Genomic DNA, 20,143 nt, shown 5'->3' on the forward strand with positions numbered 1-20,143 from the left:
CATGTTTTACAGCAAATTAGGTTTCCACAAACTGAAAAATTTAAACCTCAAATGAAAAAGTAATTGAAATAAAATCAAATGAACAAACCCTCTAGTCCAAAGATATGGACTACGCCATGACATAAGATATGATGTAAAGGAGAACTATTTGTGACTGTTGAGACTAATCTGCCTTACACGATACTGAAAATCTACTTAAGATCACCAGAAGACAAGAACTAACTCCAATTTGTTGAAAACAATGATGGTAAAAGAGATGATCACAGACTCTTAAGTCACCATTCCTTATAGATAACTTCACATAAAAATACATACGGAACATGTGGAATGAAGACAAAGACACAAAACAAATGCACATCGTATCTTTTATAAGAATGCTGGTTACATCACAACAAAAAATCCTGCCAAGCAGCTACAAATCAAGAATCTGTGTAAAAAGCTCAATTCATACAATGTAAACATATTGAAAAATAAGTGCAAAATAAAGAACACTGTGGACACATCACATTGAAAAATTAACGCAACTAAAGGAAGTGCTACTGAAAATGTGTTCAATTTGTGAAACATACATATGATTGACCTTTTGAATTTTACAATTATTTTTATTTTTTTTATTTAAAAAATTTTTTTAATGTTTATTTATTTTTGAGGGAGACAGAGACAGAGTGTGAGCAGGGGAGGGGCAGAGAGAGGGAGACACAGAATCCAAAACAGGCTCCAGGCTCTGAGCTGTCAGCACATAGCCCGATGTGGGGCTTGAACTCACGAACTGTGAGATCATGACCCGAACTAAAGTCGGACGCCCAACCGACTAAGCCACCCAGGTGCCCCTGAATTTTACAATTTTTAAACTACCAGAATGAATTCAAATTTATTCCCTGAAATAACAGTATCCCCAACTATTCTTCATAATGGCAAATATATTTCATATAAAAACATAATTCATTAGCACAGTTCTAAATTCTTAAATGAAATATATTTGTGATTATAACCATAAAGAATAAATATACCAAATGCTAAATATGATAAAAAATGGAATACATTTATATAGATATTAAAATACTACATAATGACAAACATCATGTTAACACAACCTTCTCTGTTATTTATGAACATAATATATGAAAACTGTTCCTATGCCTTTTTTTCTGACAGAAATTTATCATTAGTTTTATGATTTGCTTCAAATATTTATTTTCTCATATTGTTTTTTCTTAAACTTGCTACTCTGTGTGTCTTGAATTTCTTAAAATTTCAATGAACCTAGAAAATAAGATCACCAAATAAAGGAATTACATGCTATCAACATGAAAACAAAAAATACACACAAATAGCCAATAGCACGCAGACTCATATATGTTCTTCAGATGATGGCTCTGGCATATTTCATGTCCTCTAAAACCTTATAACTGGTAACTAATTATTGGTACCAAATAATTATCTTCAAATGCATCCAGATGGAAGATAATTAATAAGAAATCACATACCCATATATTATTGAGGTATATTTCATCAATGGGTCACCAACATTTATTAAAAGTATGTTCATTACAAAATCTTAATCATTATATGCACCTAATATTTAAAGATTTTAGAACAGTCTGGGAACATATTAAGTATGTATTCAGCTGGTAGGAATTAAAAAATATTCTTTCATAATTTCACACTTTGATTTTACATTCCAATGATACCTATTCAAAGTCAATGAAGGGGAAAAGGACACATTGCTCCTCATTTTTAGTGTCTTTTTTGGTAATCAAATAAAACTCTGAGTGAAATCTAAATGCTAGTGACCTGTCTTTACCTAAATTTGAATATTATTTAGGTTCATCAAACAGAGGCTTTGGTTTATTTTGAATGTGAGCAACATAACACACTTAGTATGCTAGCATCATAGAAACAGCAAGGGTCTTTTTTTCAGGGAGAAATGTCCTACCCTTGCCATGAACTTGTTGGAAAAGCTCCCTTTTTGCATCACTGTGTACTTCTATGCCTGCCAGAAGCTTTGGGTGGTTCAGTGTAAATAAATTTAAGAAGGAATTTCCAAAGAGGCTGAATTGGAGACTGATGTGTTTTCTGATCTGGTCAGTCTGACCTGGATATGTCAGGTCATCCTGATACGAACTGTAACTTCCATTGGCCTGTGACCAGCACAAACCCTAACTTCTGGCTTTCTTTGAACTGAAACAGAAGTTAGCACATAAGCCATTTGCAAGGATACCAACGATAGAAATTCCCAGATTGACCAAAGTTAGATAGACATAAAAGCTATAAGACATTCAAAACAACACCCAAGTGGGTCAGTTTATAAGCTCAGATGTCTAGAGAAGAATATAAAATGGAAAATTTGGGATGTGAAAATATTAGCTAAATAGTTTTACTGTATTTTATAATTAGATTCATTGTGTTTGCAAAGTTATGTGTCAGAAGTTGTAGCTTTCATCTAGTTACAGCACTGTCTACTACATATCTGATAATATCTAATAGACCCATGGGAAGAGCAACAGTCATAGTTTTTAACGTTTTATGACCACCATCCAAATGATAAATCAAAAGCCAGACACCATGAATATTACTTGTTAAACTTCATGTGACCTGAAAAGTAAGCATATATTCAAAATGCAGTGGACTGAGACCTACATCTTGACCCCAAATTTACCCTTCTATTTAAGTTCTAAATCAGCATCATCCACTATATGTTAGTTCTCAATAGTTCAACCAAATATTTTTTTAGATTTGTCTCCCCTTCTTCAAAATGTAAAAATCTTCTAATACTCTACAGAATGTTGGGAAGAATTGGGTTCATCAGTTGTGATCATGATTAAGCTTCAAAGAATATCCATTCTCTGTTTAGATAAAATAAAATAAGAAAGCAAAACAAAAAATCAGAAAGCAAAAGATAAAATATTTCAAAAACATTTTCTCTCAGGCATGGCTTCTGGACTATCAATTCTTCTGTGATACTACAGTAATGTACCTTTTGAGGAAAGAGTAAAATTTTGAACTAAGGTAGCCTTTTCTATTTCCGTAAAGCATGCCTTAATATCACACTCTAAGAACAGTCCTGGTGACCCCAGAAAAGGAAAAACTATACAATAATAACAGAATAAGGAGAAAGAACAAAGAGCTGGAAAGATAAATAGGCGGGGGAGAGTGAGGAGCAGGAGAAGTATTAGAGAGCTTGAAACAAGAAAGAGTAAAAGAGTAGAGGAGTAAAAACAAAAGTTCAAAAATTAAGAGAAAGAAGAACTGAAATAGTGGACCATTATCATGATTTTTCTAATCTAGGAAATCTAATCTAATCTAGGGGGAAAAAAAAATCTAAGAAACCATCTGGTCCATGAGTCTCCCTTTTTTTTTTATAAACAAATTGGGGCTTAAAGTTACAGAGCTAATTAGAGCAGAGTGAGGACCCCAACTTAGTTCTTTATTTTCTTCCAGTCTAACAAACTTTCTATAAAACAATGGAAAGATGAAAAGAGATGCTAACTGCAAACAGGCAGGAAAACATGTTATTTGTTTTGCTTTTTCTACTTGCTGTGTTAGATTTCAGCCGATTAATTCAGTCTCTCCTCTGGCTACTTATAATTCATGGGCATATAACAAATATGAAGAACAGGAAAGTAAAGAAAACTGAAATCATATTTTAGGGGAGTGAAATAGGTATTTCTAAGCCCAGTAACGTGTACTCCTAAATAGAACTTCCAACTCAAAACCACACCAGCTCTACCCACTTCTGCAAGACCAATTTCAGAGTTGCTCTGCCTCAGATCTGTGAGGCTGGCATTCTGGGAAGCTGCAGGTCTTTGAGCTTCTTCTTTGGAGGCCTAGAGCAGACTGAGGAATCTTGGATAGTCTTTGAATCACAAGGGAAAATCTATTTGGCTTTAGCTTTCTCACTTCTAAAGTAAGTCGTTAACTGGAGTACACTCTTGTGAAGAAGACAACAAAGAAGCGGGGTTAGATCCCCCTCCACCCCAAAAAATGACAGATGATTTAGATTTAGAGGAAGAAAATGATAGATTAGGCAACACTGCTAAAGAGAAAGGTAAATAACCAAATTGGTTGCAGTCTTTTAAACACTATGAAATTTGCATTAGAAGAAAAAGCAAGTCTATTGCGTCATTGTATTTTCCTACAAGAATTCAACTTTTGTTTAAGATTCTGATTTATATATTTATTTTTATTTTATTTTTAATTTATTTTTAAGATTCTGACTTTTAAAGTATGAAAAGAAATGGTGTAGCACAGTATTCTGGTTCAAGATGGCAGGTTGAACACATTTCTCTCTCATCTTTGTAGAACTCTGTCACAATAAAAGTACACAAACAACAAATATATACCCACAGCACAGAAGATAACCTGAGAAGGCAAGAGGGAATAAGATTTTGAATTCACTTCTAGAAGATGGAAAACAACCAGAAGAGTATAGACCAACGAGGATGAGCAAAGAAAGCTACAAACCAAAGTATCTCCAGAGCAGGCTGTGGCTGAAGAGAAAGCCAGTTTGCCTAGTTGAATCCAGTTGAGATGGTGAGTGACGAAATGGCAGGTAAAAGCAGGTAAATGAGTGAGTTGAGTGAAGAAATGAGTGAAGAAATGGCAGGTAAAAGAAGATATGAAGGAATGGGGCTCTTCCAGTTCTCTGTTGTATATGGAAGAGCCTTTATATTAGAACTACCTTCCACACCCAAATTGAGGTTTTGTTTTCAAAAGCAACAAAGGAGCTCTCCTGGGAGTTACTAAGCAGCTGTGGGGTATTAGTGACTGTGAGTACATTTTTTCCTCAGCTAGCCAGAGCCCTATCTACCCACCCAGAGCAACAATCCCTGCCTATACACATTGGGCTCCCAATCAGCTCATCTACAGTTTCATTCTAAAACATTAAAGGAAACCAAATAATTACTAGATATTTAGGGAAAGTCTGAGATTAAAAAAAAGAAAAGCCAATATAAACAAGAAGAAAATAGGATCCTGGCAGAAAGGGAATTCAGGGAAAAAGGAAAAAAGAGAATTTTTCAAACAATGATCCTTAAAATGGTCCTTCTAGTAAGATTTAAGAAAATATCATATATAAAACCAGAACAAAATACTCTGAAAAAAAAAAGCTTGCAAATTTACAAATGTAATAGTAAATAAAAGTTCAACAGAAACACTAGAAGAACAGGATATGGCAAGGTCTCAATGTAAAACAAAACACAACAAAAGAACATATTAAAGTGATAAGAAATATAGAAGATCTTGGGGCGCCTGGGTGGCGCAGTCGGTTAAGCGTCCGACTTCAGCCAGGTCACGATCTCGCGGTCTGTGAGTTCGAGCCCCGCGTCAGGCTCTGGGCTGATGGCTCGGAGCCTGGAGCCTGTTTCAGATTCTGTGTCTCCCTCTCTCTCTGCCCCTCCCCCGTTCATGCTCTGTCTCTCTCTGTCCCAAAAATAAATAAAAAAAAAAAAAAAAACGTTGAAAAAAAAGAAATATAGAAGATCTATGCAAAGGGCTCAACATCTAACAAATACATATTCTAGAAAGAGAAAACAAAAGAAACAGGAAGAGAGGAAATCACAAAGAAATAATATAATTTCTTAGATAAGACAGAAGGCATGGAATTGAAAGTATCTTCAAATGGTGACCAAGTTAAATGAAAAAGAACCTCCCAAGATCCATCACTGAAATTTTAGAACACACAAATGGAGAGAATTTTTAAATGCAAGAAAACTGCAAGTAACCAGTGAGGAGTAAAAATTAGAATGGCATCTGAGTTCTCAGAAGCAATGCTGAGTGCTAGATGATGAGACAGGAATTGCTTCAAAGTTGAATTGGAAAGGTTTGTCCCATCTGGAAATGGCTACTCCACCAAACTAATGATCAATGAAGGCACAATGAAAAGAATTTCAGGCATGAAGAGACTCTGACTTAGCACATAACATTTCTTAGGAGGTTACTTAAGGATGTAGTTAATCAAGAAAGAGGAAGGAAACGAACTTAGGAAGCAGCAATCACTAGAAACCAGTTAAGGAAAAATTCTGGGTGACGGCTCGTAGAAATTATAGAAAACACCTTATCCGGATTGAAGTAGGAGGATATAGGGTTTCCTGGGCAGATACACTGGGAAAAGGTGTCCAGTGAAGAAGTTTGTATAATAGCAGCACACAGACATTCAAAAACACTTTGAAAGAAGCAATTAGCAGGCACCTGGGTGGCTCAGTCGGTTAAGCATCTGACTTTGGCTCAGGTCATGATCTCACCATTCATGAGTTCAAGCCCCGTGCTGGGCTCTGTGCTGACAGCTCAGAGCCTGCACCCTGCTTCAGATTCTGTGTCTCCCTCTCTGTCCCTCCCCTGCTCACCCTCTGTCTCTCTCTCAAAAATAAACATAACATTTTTATAAAGGCAATTAGAAACACTAGAAAAAGCAACAACAACCCCATAAAAACTAAAAACGAAGCCAACTAAAATTTGGCACAATTCTGACCAACAGGTGAAATATTTCTAATATCTCTTAAAAAAACATTCTCCTGTGACATTGGAACTACCAAGAAATGTCATCACGTCTATTACTTGTTCTTCAAGGAACAGTGTTTACATACCCATAGCCACCTAAATGCAGTTTACTGACTTTGTGTTTTTTACAATGATTATAGGACAAAACATGCTATCAATCCTGACTTAAAGCGAAGAGTTCTATTTACATAGACTGGGAGGTGGAGAGAGAAGGTAAGAGTGCTAATGTCTTTATTTAACAATAAAGCTCCCTAGAAGGGGAGCTCCTACAAGTGGCCTGTATTGATGGAAGTAAATGGAATTTAAAAAGATTCTTCTGAGGTTGCAGAGTAATTACTGAAAAAAATGGGGAAAAAGCGACAACACAGTATGTCGTAGGAGCATGGGAAAAGGAGAACGAAAGGAAAAGTATGTGTATCAATAAATATTCATTATAGCCAGAAACCAATTGATCATGTCTACATTCCGTAGTGGTGTAAGCATATTATTTTTAGAAATATAAAGATGACTTGCCAGAAAAGTTAAAAGCAAACCAGTTTAAAGTAATAGCATTTGGAAAGCAAGACTAAGGGTAGTTAGGGATGGAGGAGGACACTCTACTTTGCAACAAATGCTCTTCCATACTATTTCACTATTAAACCATGCACATTGATCACATGCTCATGCAAAAACTTATCTTTTTAAAAATGGGACATATACATCCCCAGAGAACAAAGAGATATTAACAACCATGTTTACAGCAGCATTGTTTGCAAGGAATAGAAAAAGTTTGCAAACAACTTAAATATCCATAGGGGGGATGGACATATGAATTATGATATATTTATAGGATGGAATACAATTGGCCAGTCCACATAGCTGAACTCCGTTAATGGCATCAACATGGAAAGATCTCAAAAAACAATGCTTAGAACAAAAATAATTTTTGAATGACATGGAAGGCATGATAACATTAATTAATGCCAAAAGTATTATTGTTCATTGGTCATGGATACACATATACAGATACAGTAAAGTACAAAAGCACAAACTAGACAAATACATACTATATTCTTGAAAGTCAGTGCCCCTAAAAAGGGAAGGAGGGACCAAAACGAATGAGAGGAATAAGCAGGACAAACTTCATCTTAACTTTTATCAATAAAAAAATATGAGGCAAATATGGATTTTTGATTAATTATAAACCAAAGGCAATGAGAATGATAGCTTAAAAAATGGAAGAAATTACTTTTAGGGAGTATTTTAGAAACCAGGTTGGATATCTAAAGAATTACAAGTATAGATTACTTTCATAAAAACCAATGCTCAAAGTAATCTGAATGTGAAGAACAAATTAAGGAAAATATTTCACGTAAAAAATTATCTCCTTAAAAAATACTGTCATTGTTTTTAAGAACAATGGACTACCACAGTATGTTTGCTTTGCAACACGTTGTGGGTTTTTTGTTTGTTGTTTCCTTTTGTTTTAGAATTGGATATATCACCCTTTGCTTATCCATTCAGCATTTGATGGATATTAAAAAATATGGCTTGTTGCCACATTTTGGCCATTATAAACAATGTTGTTATGAACATTCATGTATAAATCTCCATGTAAATACATGATTTCATTTCTATTGGATACATACCTAGCAGTGGAATTATTGGGTCATATGGTAATTCTATGTTGAACTGTTAAGACCATTTTCCAAAAAGGCTGCATCATTTTTTTTAAAGTGTATTTATTTACTTCAAGAGAAAGAGAGCATGAGCAGGGGGAGGGGCAGACAGAGAGAGAAAGAGAGAATCCCAAGCAGGCTCTGTGCTGTTAGCACAGAAAGGGCTGCATCAGTTTACTTTCCCACTGGCAGTGTATGAGTTCTAATTTCTCCATGTTCTCACCAACACTTATCATCTTTTGGATTATAGCCATTCTAGCCAGTGTAAAGTGGTATCTTGTGTTTTTGGCTTGTATTTCCCCAATGTTGAACATATATGCATTAGTGCTTATTTTTCACTTATATGTCTTCTTTGCAAAAATATCTATTCAGGGGCTCCTGCATGGCTCAGTCAGTTAAGCGTCCGACTTCGGCTCAGGTCATGATCTCACAGTTTGTGAGTTCGAGCCCTGCATCAGGCTCTGTGCTGACAGCTCAGAGTCTGGAGCCTACTTTGGATTCTGTGTCTACCTCTCTCTCTACCCCTTGTCTCAAAAATAAACATTTAAAAATATTTTTAAATGTCTATTCAGATTTTTACCCATTTTTAGAATTTTGTTAAAATATATATAACATAAGATTTACCATTTCAATTATTTTTAGGTGTACAATTAATGGCACTAGTTAAATTAAGTAATACATTTGTTAATATGGAACTGATGGCAAGGGTAGCAGTTTGAGTCCAATGGACTGGGGTTTAACGAAGGTTTATACAAGTACAGGATAGATGATCAAGACAAGCCACCGAACCACTCTGAGACTCAGTATGGTCGTCATAAAATTTAAGACGGTTAGGCCTATGAGAATTAAATAAAATAAAATATGAAAGTGAAGAGCCAATAGTAAATTTGCCTTACCCTTTTTAGAAATTAGTATGAATTACACTATATTATTTTTCTCTATTAGACTAAAAACTATTATTTTTAGTTATTTAGGAGATAAAGTAGAAAATGAGATTTTTCTTAAGTTATTGAATTTTAGAGGATTAAATGTTTACCATTAGTTAAATCCTTTGAAATTATATTCTTCACTCTTCAAATATCGCCATTATATTCCAAAAATTCCTTTATTCCTGATTATGTTTTCTGTGTACCTATTAATCCCTAGAAATAAATTATGCATCTTAAGGACTAGTTGTGCTCAAATAATATCTTATAAGATTATATAAAGTCAAATATCTGCAGAGGGGGGAAAATCGGTCTTACAAATAAGGATATTCACACCCACTTTAAGTATCCTAAAAATTCTTCACACTTCTTTATTTTATCAGAACATAGGAAATTTTAGTGGTATTTCAGTCTCCTTGTATATAATGTCTGTCAGATGATTTGCTGCAGCTTTGTGCTCATTTTCATCATGTCCATGTGAGACAGGGGAGCACATAGTCTACAAATATTTACTGACCCGACTTCTACCCATCAAGTGGTTCCTTTGCACACACCATTTTCTGGAAAGGAAAAGACATTTGGTGCAGGCTCAAAGTGCATTTGCTGAGATGGGCCTGATCATTTCCCTGCCCTGGTAAACACTTAGAAACCATTTTCATGGTGGTGCATAGGGAAAATTTCAGAGCTTCACATGTTGAAGACAGAATATTTTAGCTTCCCCTAAAGAGACAGTGAGACGGTTATTCTCTGCATTCATATATACTTGTATAGTGAAGCTTTAAAATTTTTGCTTATATAGGTAGTTTTTCTGACCCAAAAAAAAAAAAAAAAAAAAAAAGCTCATATTAAAAGAAAGAACCCTTCATATTTAAGAAAATTAAATATTACATTGTAATTAAAAACTACACTGTCTTTTAATCTCCCTATTTTCAGTTTGTGAATGTGCTATGATCCTTTCTACCTCAGGGCTTTATATTTGCAGGTGGCTTTGCCTGGGCTCTACCCCTCCACCACAAAATCTATTTAATGACTACGCATCTTCCAGAGCTTAGCTCGATTGTCGCTTTCCTATCTTCACCCTCTTGTCCCCATCCATCCCACACACTAAGTTCAGCACAATGGATCCTTTTCTTTAACAACATGTTGTTTATAATTATTAGTATATCATATAGATCATATATATTATTATTATTTTCATTATCATTGATTGATGCTTATCTTCCCCACTAGACCATTCGCTCCAGGAATTTCTGTTTTCTGGTCATTACAACCTGAAGATATTGCATAGTGACTAGCACAGAATAGGTATTCAATAAATAGCCCATGAGTGAATGAGTGAAATTAATGAATTTTAAAATGAATCAACTATTTTGGAGATGGTAAAGAAGACAAGTTCTTTCTATCCTGCTTTCCACCCAGCCACTCCTTTATGATCTGTCTTATTTCCCAGATACTAAGGAAAATCTCTTAAAAATTTGTTTTCCAAGATCCAAGCAATATCCTAGACTTACATATAAATACTCACTATGTGCTTACTGAATGAATGAATGAACGACAAATAAATATATATGGCTGAAATATCACTATAGCTACAAAAATGTTACTATATGAATTTACAATGGAAGAGAGAGGAGAGGAATAAATATTTTACAAATTAAAAAAATACCATGACTTCTGTTTAATGAAAGGGGAGTAAGGGCTTACAGCAAGTAAGTGCATAGCTGAGAGAGGTATGGGGCTAGATGGACTCAAAACAAAGTGAAGTTTCTATAAAGAGAATGAACATCTTTAAAACTAGTGCTACCTGGTCTGAAGATAAGACAGTGTCATAGACCAATGGAATAGAATAGAGACTCCAGAATTGGACCCACAAATGTATGGCCAACTAATCTTTGACAAAGCAGGAAGGAGTATCCAATGGGAAAAAGACAGTCTCTTTAACAAATGGTGCTGGGAGAACTGGACAGCAACATGTAGAAGAATGAAACTAGACCACTTTCTTACACCGTTCACAAAAATAAACTCAAAATGGATGAAGGACCTGAATGTGAGACAGGAAACCATCACAACCCTAGAGGAGAAAGCAGGAAAAACCTCTCTGACCTCAGCTGCAGCAACTTCTTTCTCAACACATCTCCAAAGGCAAGGGAATTAAAAGCAAAAATGAACTACTGGGACCTCATCAAGATAAAAGCTTCTACACTGCAAAGGAAACAATCAACAAAACTAAAAGGCAACCAATGGAATGGGAAAAGATATTTGCAAATGACATATCGGACAAAGGGCTAGTATCCAAAATCTATAAAGAACTCACCAAACTCCACACCCAAAAAACAAATAATCCAGTGAAGAAATGGGCAAAAGACATGAATAGACACTTTTCTAAAGAAAACATCCAGATGGCCAACAGGCACATGAAAAGATGTTCAATGTCACTCCTCATCAAGGAAATACAAATCAAAACCACACTGAGATACCACCTCATGCCAGAGAGACTAAAATGAACAAATCAGGAGACTATAGATGCTGGCAAGGATGTGGAGAAACAGGAACCCTCTTGCACTGCTGGTGGGAATGCAAACTGGTGCAGCTGCTCTGGAAAACAGTGTGGAGGTTTCTCAAAAAATTAAAAATAGATCTACCCTATGACCCAGCAATAGCACTGCTAGGAATTTATCCAAGGGATACAGGAGTGCTGATACACAGGGGCACTTGTACCCCAATATTTATAGCAGCACTTTCAACAATAGCCAAATTATGGGAAGAGCCTAAATGTCCATCAACTGAAAAATGGATAAAGAAGATGTGGTTTATATATACAATGGCATACTACTTGGCAATGAGAAAGAATGAAATCTGGCCATTTGCAGCAACGTGAACAGAACAGAGGGTATTATACTAAGTGAAATAAGTCAGGCAGAGAAAGACAAATACCATATGTTTTCACTCATATGTGGATCCTGGGAAACTTAACAGAAGACCATGGGGGAGGGGAAGGGGAAAAAAAATTACAGAGAGGGAGGGAGGCAAACCATAAGAGACTCTTAAACACTGAGAACAAACTGAGGGTTGATGGCGGGTGGGGGAGAGGGGAAAGTGGGTGATGGGCATTGAGGAGGGCATTTGTTGGGATGAGCACTGAGTGTTGTATGGAAACAAATTTAACAATAAATTATATTTAATATAAAAAAGACTAATTTCTGCTGAAAGATTACAATTTAATTGTTTGCACTGTTATATCTACAATATTACATATTTGTTCATTTGTTCATCGATAAGCTGTAGAGCAGTGTTTTTCTAACCTCAAGTCATAGGCCATTAGTATGTGAAATCAACGTACTGGGTTGCAATCAGTATTTTTAAAACAAAATAGAATTTTGAAAATAGCACTGCATATAATAAAATCACTTTGACATCCTTTTTCAGTTTTGCATATCTACATCTATGCGTGTACTGGGCTGCAAGGTAAGGCGTATTTCTTACTGTGGGTCATAGTCAAATAAAAAAAAAAAATTGAAAGCCACCGCTAGAGAGAAAAAGAACTAATGGAGCAGGCTCCACTGTGAGACAAACAGGGAAGCCAAGCCAGGTTCTAAAATAAATCACCTAATCACTATGCGCTTCAGGTTTTTTCTTCTATAAAATGGAGATAATGATACTTACCCCACAGTGTAACTGAAAGAATAATAATTTAAAACATCTAAATATGTAAAATAATGATAACTAATAGTTATTGAAACTTAACTATGTTACAAGTACCATCTTCTTCAATCCCCAAAACAACCTTATGATGTAAGTTCTATTAAACTTCATTTTATAGGAAATGAAACTGAGATGCTGCAGATTGAAGCATATACGACTATGTCTCAGTGATTTGCACGTATATAAGCAGACACTCTTATGAATTACCAGCAATGCTTTACTGAATCTTCACTTTCATACTTCACATGCAGCAGGAAGTCAGTCAATATTTGTGAGGGGTAAAATACTCCCCAGGAATTCAGAGCACTTTTCACAAAAATTAAACAGTAAAATACTCTGGGAACTTAGAGGGGGAGAAATTCTGAACTACTTTTGTTAAAGGAAGGTTTGGGGAAGAGGGCCTAGAAGGGCAAGGTCTTCACTGACATGGTGGGGCTGTAGAGGTAAAGGGAACAGTAAAGGCATGACCAAGGCCCAGGGACAGAAGAGATAGGATATGTAAATTGATAACAGACTGTAGACAGAAGTCATTGAGTGCTAGCTTAAAGGGACTGTACTTTATCTTGTAGCTAAAAGGAAACCAGTGAAGACTTTTCAACAGTGACTAATAATAAAGATGCAATCATTGAGACTGCTTAATAACCTCCATATGACTGATATTTAAAACAGCATGTTGATATTTGGACATGAAAACTGAATTCTATTTTCCCAATTTTATGGGTGGAAAACCAACCTGGCTTCAAGGGAAACTACAAGAACTAATGAAATATTAAACACTAGAGGTTTCTAAGAAATCCTATCATAGATGTAAGTACAAATTATTTTATTGTAGCTAATTCATAAAGTACTTTAGCTTGAAAAAAAACCAATGTACTTAAATGTAAGCTTTATTACAGTAATTATATTTTTCAGGTTGTGGTGTTTGAGGCCAGAATAATTTTTATACTTTTTAATTGATTTAAATAATTATGGTAATAATTACAGGGATTAAAAATATTGATTCCAGCTTTTACCTAAAGACAATCAATTTATACCAAAAAAGTATATCCAAATATCTGTTCTTCATCAGATTTAACTCTTAATATTCTAATATTTATTTTATTATATACTGAGATATAGATATATATTTAATGCCCACATGATAAACTACCTACTGAATTTTGTTTCATGCTGGTTTTAAATCTCTGCATCTTGCTATTCTTAAAAATATGTAATTAAATTAAATAGAACTCATATTTAAATGAATACAATAAGACCTAAACCATATCCTTAAAATATTTTAAACCTTAATAATGTTTGAAGCTATACAAGGCATATAGCATTTAAATGCAATCTTATATATTTTGGGTTAAAAAAATTGAAAAAGGGACCTTCTGAAAATTAAGTCCTTGTGCCCAGGAACAGTTCTTGGGGTTTGGAACATCTTCCCAAAACATCTTTTTCATTCTGCAAAGGATAAATAACAAAACATTCATACTGAAAATGTTCACAGTTAATGAGTGCACAAACTAGAAATTAATCAGCCATGTCTCAGTAGGGCTTGATTCATTTCAGATACTATCCCATGAAGATTTCCACAATGTTCTGTCTAGATCAAATCTAATAACCAGTATAATAATAAAAATAACCAACACTATTTGAAAGCTCTATGCCAGGCACTGTGCTGAACACTTGTCATGGATTTTTTTTGGAGAAAATAATACATTAAAAGTGGCCATCGATGAGCACTGAGTGTTGTATGGAAACCAATTTGACAATAAATTTCATATATTGGGAAAAAATAAAAAAATAAAAGTGGCCATCGATTGAATTTCAGAAACAATTCCACTTGATATGGCCTCATCAGCTCACTTGACTGAAAGATATATTCAGATTCTAAAACCCCCTGTCCCTCTTTTCTGCTATAAGACAAAAGTTTCTGTAGAGATTTGGCATGTGTGAAATAATATCATTGGTCCAGACCTCTCAGCACACAGTGATGGGGCACCCACAGAACCACAAGAAATTCAAGGTTATTTGCCAAACAAGGCTATTTGCCAAACTGGGGAGCCATGCAGTGCTGATTTTTAAAAATGAACTGAGCAGTCCAGGTAAATCTTCATCACTAAAAGTCCTCAACCCAAAATCTACAACTCTAAAAGTCATTTTTGCCGTATCTGAGAACATACTGCTTAGGATTTCCTGTTATAAGCCTGTTATTTCCTGAATGTATTTACATTTTAAAAATGAATTTCTGGGGTGCCTGGGTGGCTCAGTCAGTTAAGCGTCCAAATTCAGCTCAGGTCATGATCTCACAGTTTGTAAGTTTGAGCCCTGTATTGGGCTCTCCACTCTCAATGTAGAACCTGCTTCAGATCTTTGATCCTCTATTTCCCTCTCTCTCTGCCCATCCCCTGCTCGTGTTCACTCTCCCTCTCTGTCTCTTAAAAATGAAGATTAAAAAATAATAATAAATAAATAGATAGATGGATGGATAAATGAATAAATAAATAAATAAATAAATAAATAAATAAATATGAATTTCTTCCATGATGTTTATGTGGTACTAGCAAAACAGAATGTGGTTTCCTGAAAACAGGCCTTTTCTTTTTAGGCTATCTTAATTGTATACTGAATACACATAAACATATCTAGCATACTTTAATGTTTCTGATTTGGGGTTTAAATTAAGGTTTAAATATGCTCAAGGGCTTTCTTCATAAAGATTTTTCACATCAAGTACATTACCTTTGGTGTGATATTAATAATGTTCCAAGCAATAAGATTGAAGAGGAAATAATTATTGGCACAATTACATATAGACCTGCATCATTCTGGCGTTTTTCAATATCATCTGAAAAAGACATATAATTCACATGATTCGGAAGCTTGAGAAAATAATAACATCTTTCTGTATCAATAATTACAATAGACTTTTTTTCTGATTTTATCATAAATCTGCATTACTTTAAAGATATAAAAATAAGAAAAAGGTAAACTATAATTATGGTCACATTAATAAAATGATTATTTTGTTCAGAATTATGTTTACTGTAATTTAGCAAAACATTTTTTCAAAATTATTTCTTTGCCAATTCCATTTGATCACCTTAGGTTATATAAGTCAAAGTACCAATTAAAGTTCTGATGACTCTGTCTCAGCATCTGCTTCTAGAGAAGCCTACTTACAACACCTGCCAATGTCTTACCTTGTTCACTACACACACATTGACCTTGCTTTTCTTGAGCTACCAAATATACTTGCTCTTCAGAAACTTTGCACTTGCTAACCTTTGCCTGAAATGTCTTCTTTTGTACTTGTAGGTCTTGACTTAAAAGTCATCTGCACAGAGAAAAAGACCAATTCTGGGCATCCTAACTAAAGCAACACTTTTTTTTAATGTTTATTTATTTTTGAGAAAGAGAGAGAGAATGTGTGAGCAGGGGAGGGACAGAGAGACAGGGAGACAGAGGATCCGAATTGGGCTCTGCGCTGACAGCAGAGAACCCTACACAGAGTGCACACTCACAAGCCATGAGAACATGACCTCAGCTGAAGCCAGACGCTTACCCTACTGAGACCCCCCCCCCCAACAAGGAGCCCCTAAAGAGCCACACTTTAACTCATCTTACTTTTATTTTGCTTCATGGCACTTACTTCTTTTTTTTTTTTTTAATTTTTTTTTTTAACGTTTATTTATTTTTGAGACAGAGAGAGACAGAGCATGAATGGGGTAGGGTCAGAGAGAGGGAGACACAGAATCTGAAACAGGCTCCAGGCTCTGAGCTGTCAGCACAGGGGCCCGATGCGGGGCTCAAACTCACGGACCGCGAGATAGTGACCTGAGCCGAAGTCGGCGCTCAACCGACTGAGCCACCCAGGCGCCCCATGGCACTTACTTCTATCTGCTGTTATATTATACATGATTTGTTTACTGTCATTCCCATTAGAGCACTGGGGTTTAAGCTCCATGAGTACAGAGACTGATGTTTACTGTTCAATCCCCAGTTCTTGTGCCCAACATGTATTTGCCAAATAATGAATGGATTTTTATAATTATTTTAATTCTGAAACCAGGAAAAATATTTCTCTCTTCAACTTCATCATTAGGTTGCTTTGATTTGAAGACAATGTGAACAGTAAGAGCAAAATCAAAATGTTAATACTCCAACCACGGTAAGATGAATCAGAAATTTAAGAGGAACAGTGAATTTATTTCTATAACTACCTTTCTAGTTTTATTTTTAGGGAACAAAATGTTTCCTTTAAAAGACTGATTAAAATTTAAAGGCTCATAAGTATATACCCCCAAACATATTACTTGGGGTAGATACATTTATATGAATTGTACAGAAAAGTCCTATTTTTCCAAGTAGTCTTTCTGATGATGAATTTTATTGTACAGCTGCATATCTCCCTTTATTTTGTTTCCATTAACTTTTTATCCAATTTGAGACTGAAAAATTTAATTTCCAATACGAGAATACAATACCATGCTTGGCTGTTCTCCTTCTTACTACCACCAGGGAACCATACACCCCTACTGTAATCACTCCCTGACACATCTATGTAAGACTCTGGACTCTTCCATGACTTCATCAAAAAGAATATAATCAGATGGCAATATAACTGCTAACTGAGCAGAAAACCACACATCTGTGTAAAAAGAAACCAAAAGGAAAAAAATTTACCTGGGGTAAAACTATTAATTATCTTCGGTTTCCCCACTCCTTCCATAAATACTGGGTAAAGACTGAATTGATACTTCTCGATGGGAATAAAATGATCTGAGGAGAAAAATTTATTGAAGGGTCATTCCTACTGAATTAATATTAATGACTAAAACTTATATAAAAAAATTTTAGGTGACTCTCCTATATTTCCACACCTAGAAATTCAGTTATTTATGGATCGAAACTGATGACTAAGCAAGTTTCAAAAATAACCTAAGCATTCCAAATTCTCCTAGTAATGACAATACTTAGTAACTAATTTTTGAAAATATTACCCAGAGACAGAAGATTGCAATTTTCAAAGGCACGTTCCAATGATTACCAATTTGTTCAAGCTCATAGGATATGAGCTTCCAGTTTCCCTTTCTAGGACAATATGCCCTACCTCCTCTGCCATATCCCCAAAGCTAGCAACATTCCTCTTTCATATGCATTTAGTTTACTTAGTTTCCCTATTCAAGGCAGCTGTGAGACTAAAGTCTTATGAAATGCAAAGTAGGGGCAGGGACCAGGAGTCCCCTTGCTTATCCAGCCCCCCACCCCGCCCCCCATCAAGGAACAACCATCTGTATAACAAAGCTCAAAACAAATCTATCAGTGATGTATCATTTTTACAAATGTTGATAATATATAAATATTCCACAAGGGATCAATCTCTTTGAAGCCTAAATTATATATTCCCATAATTTAAATAAAAGCACAGAAAATAATCATCTGGACCACAGTGGTAATGAACTGAATTTAGTTCTCTATCAATCGTTTCTATGTGCCCTGATGCTAGGGTCTTTGGAATGCAACTGAAGTATAAGTCTCTGGAGTGATACTGTATTGTCGGATCATGGTAATCATTAGCTTCCCTACTTCAACCTTACTCAGACTTGGAGATACTATATTATGCGGTTTAATCACCTCCTGGGGCAACTGGTCTACTTTGGGGAGTTTATATTGCCTACATCACCAAGTCCTACATTTTTAGACCTTCAGCCTGGCACTCCCACTCTCCACTAGTGGTATTATATGTTGGTACACATATTTGGGAAAACAATTTGGTGGTAGATAGTAAAAAAAGCCATTAAAAAATAGTCTAGAAAAAAAAAGGTAAAACTAGAAGCAAATAAATGTTCTCAAAAAAATAAATGGTTTAAGTAGACTTTAGAATAAGATGCTATATGATCATTAAAAATACGGTTAAAAGGATTGGGGAGAAAAGAGAAACATGCTTGTGATATATCAAAGGAACAAATCAGAAAAAAAGTTGATAGATGATATGATTACAACGGTGTAAAATATTTTAAAAGGATCAAATGAAATAGAATTGAATGTTTATGATAAAGGGATAGAATTATATGTAGTAAGATGGCAGTATCATCTATATTTTTTAAGTTTTCATTAACTGGCTATGTTATTTGAACTAATAATCACTCTCCTACTACTCCATAAGAGAAACTTATTAAAGTACAGCAAACTTACCATGAATATAATACTTCTTAACGGATGAAGGGATTCTAAGCCATTTAGTTTCACTGTCTTCATTAAGAATTTTCCACTCAGTAATAAAATACATCAGAGAGTAATCACTGGGTGATAATTTCCAGGAAAGAAACACACAACTGCTGTTTAAAGGATAAGCACTGAGTGACTGCACGGTATTTACTGAGGGGAAAAGAAGGAAATTTGTTTTTAAATTCAAAATTAATGTAAAAAATCAAATACCCTCAAGGCACATATAACCTATTAGACAAAAGGAGAAGGAAGAGAAGGCTGACATTTATATAAATAAATATAATACAATTATTTTTGTACCACAGAGTCATGTATGCAGAAAGATGTGGGAATATATGCTATTGAGGAGAAACCAAAAACGGGATTTTGGATAGAGTCAAGGAAGTTGCTCACCACTGGAATACTGCCCAAGCTTATTAATCATCCCCTCTACTTCTCTCCAAACTCTTCTCTCCTGCTGATGGAGTTGTGCTTTCAAAGAACAAATCTGATCATTTAACACCCTCCTCACAGAGTCTCACTTAAAAGCCTCCACTGGAGGGGTGCCTGGGTAGCTCAGTGAGTTGAGCATCCGACTCTTGATCTCAGCTCAGGTCTTGATCTCAGGGTTGTGAGTTCAAGCCCCACAATGGACTCTGTGCTGGGCATGAAGCCTACTTTTAAAAAAAAAGCCTCCACTGCCTCCACTGTATTTCCATATGTGAGGATAATAATTCCTTTATGTCCTCTCCTATGCCACAAGGACTTTCGGTCAGACTCTTACTCTCTCAAGAGCCAATGCTCTTTTGGGGAAGTTTCATTCCTATACTGCTTGCTTAAGAAAGCCTCTCTAATCCTCAATACCAAGTCAGGTTCCTATTTTATTTTCTTTTATAAAATTATATTCCTCTCCTGGAAACATTTATCTCAGTTTGTAAATAAGCATCAACTTGTATGATTATTTGATTATTTGTTAATTAAATAATCAAAAAGTTGATTCGGCTCTGTGGATACTGAGACCATTATAGTTTTTCTCACATTGGAGTTCCCACCACCTAACACAGTGCAGCATTCAATAAATATTTCTAGAACATCTTGATGGAAAATATTTTTAGTGTAAAACATTGTGTAGATGCTATGGAACTTACAAGAAGCTTACACTAT

At 35.2% G+C, this 20,143-nt stretch overlaps 1 protein-coding gene across 7 annotated transcripts in view; it reads right to left on the minus strand.

The window, feature by feature from the left end:
• Positions 1-20,143, minus strand: part of LEPR (leptin receptor) — a 97,231-nt gene that overhangs the window by 5,529 nt on the left and 71,559 nt on the right. For 4 of the 7 annotated variants that reach the window (XM_053894295.1, XM_019448996.2, XM_019448992.2 and 1 more), the window contains 4 exons: positions 18,968-19,150; positions 17,456-17,551; positions 15,512-15,617; positions 14,155-14,230 (listed from right to left, as the gene is read on the minus strand). In XM_053894295.1, the coding sequence (XP_053750270.1) occupies positions 14,155-14,230; positions 15,512-15,617; positions 17,456-17,551; positions 18,968-19,150 (461 nt within the window). Of the gene's footprint in view, positions 1-351; positions 2,847-9,192; positions 9,299-14,154; positions 14,231-15,511; positions 15,618-17,455; positions 17,552-18,967; positions 19,151-20,143 lie in introns of those variants that run through there. The other 3 variants (XR_002079838.2, XM_019448998.2, XM_019448997.2) reach the window with 3 other exon arrangements.

The sequence above is a fragment of the Panthera pardus genome, unplaced genomic scaffold (genome assembly GCF_024362965.1).
Source record: "Panthera pardus isolate Hobbes unplaced genomic scaffold, ASM2436296v1 HiC_scaffold_11, whole genome shotgun sequence".
In the NCBI taxonomy this organism is placed as follows: domain Eukaryota; kingdom Metazoa; phylum Chordata; class Mammalia; order Carnivora; family Felidae; genus Panthera; species Panthera pardus.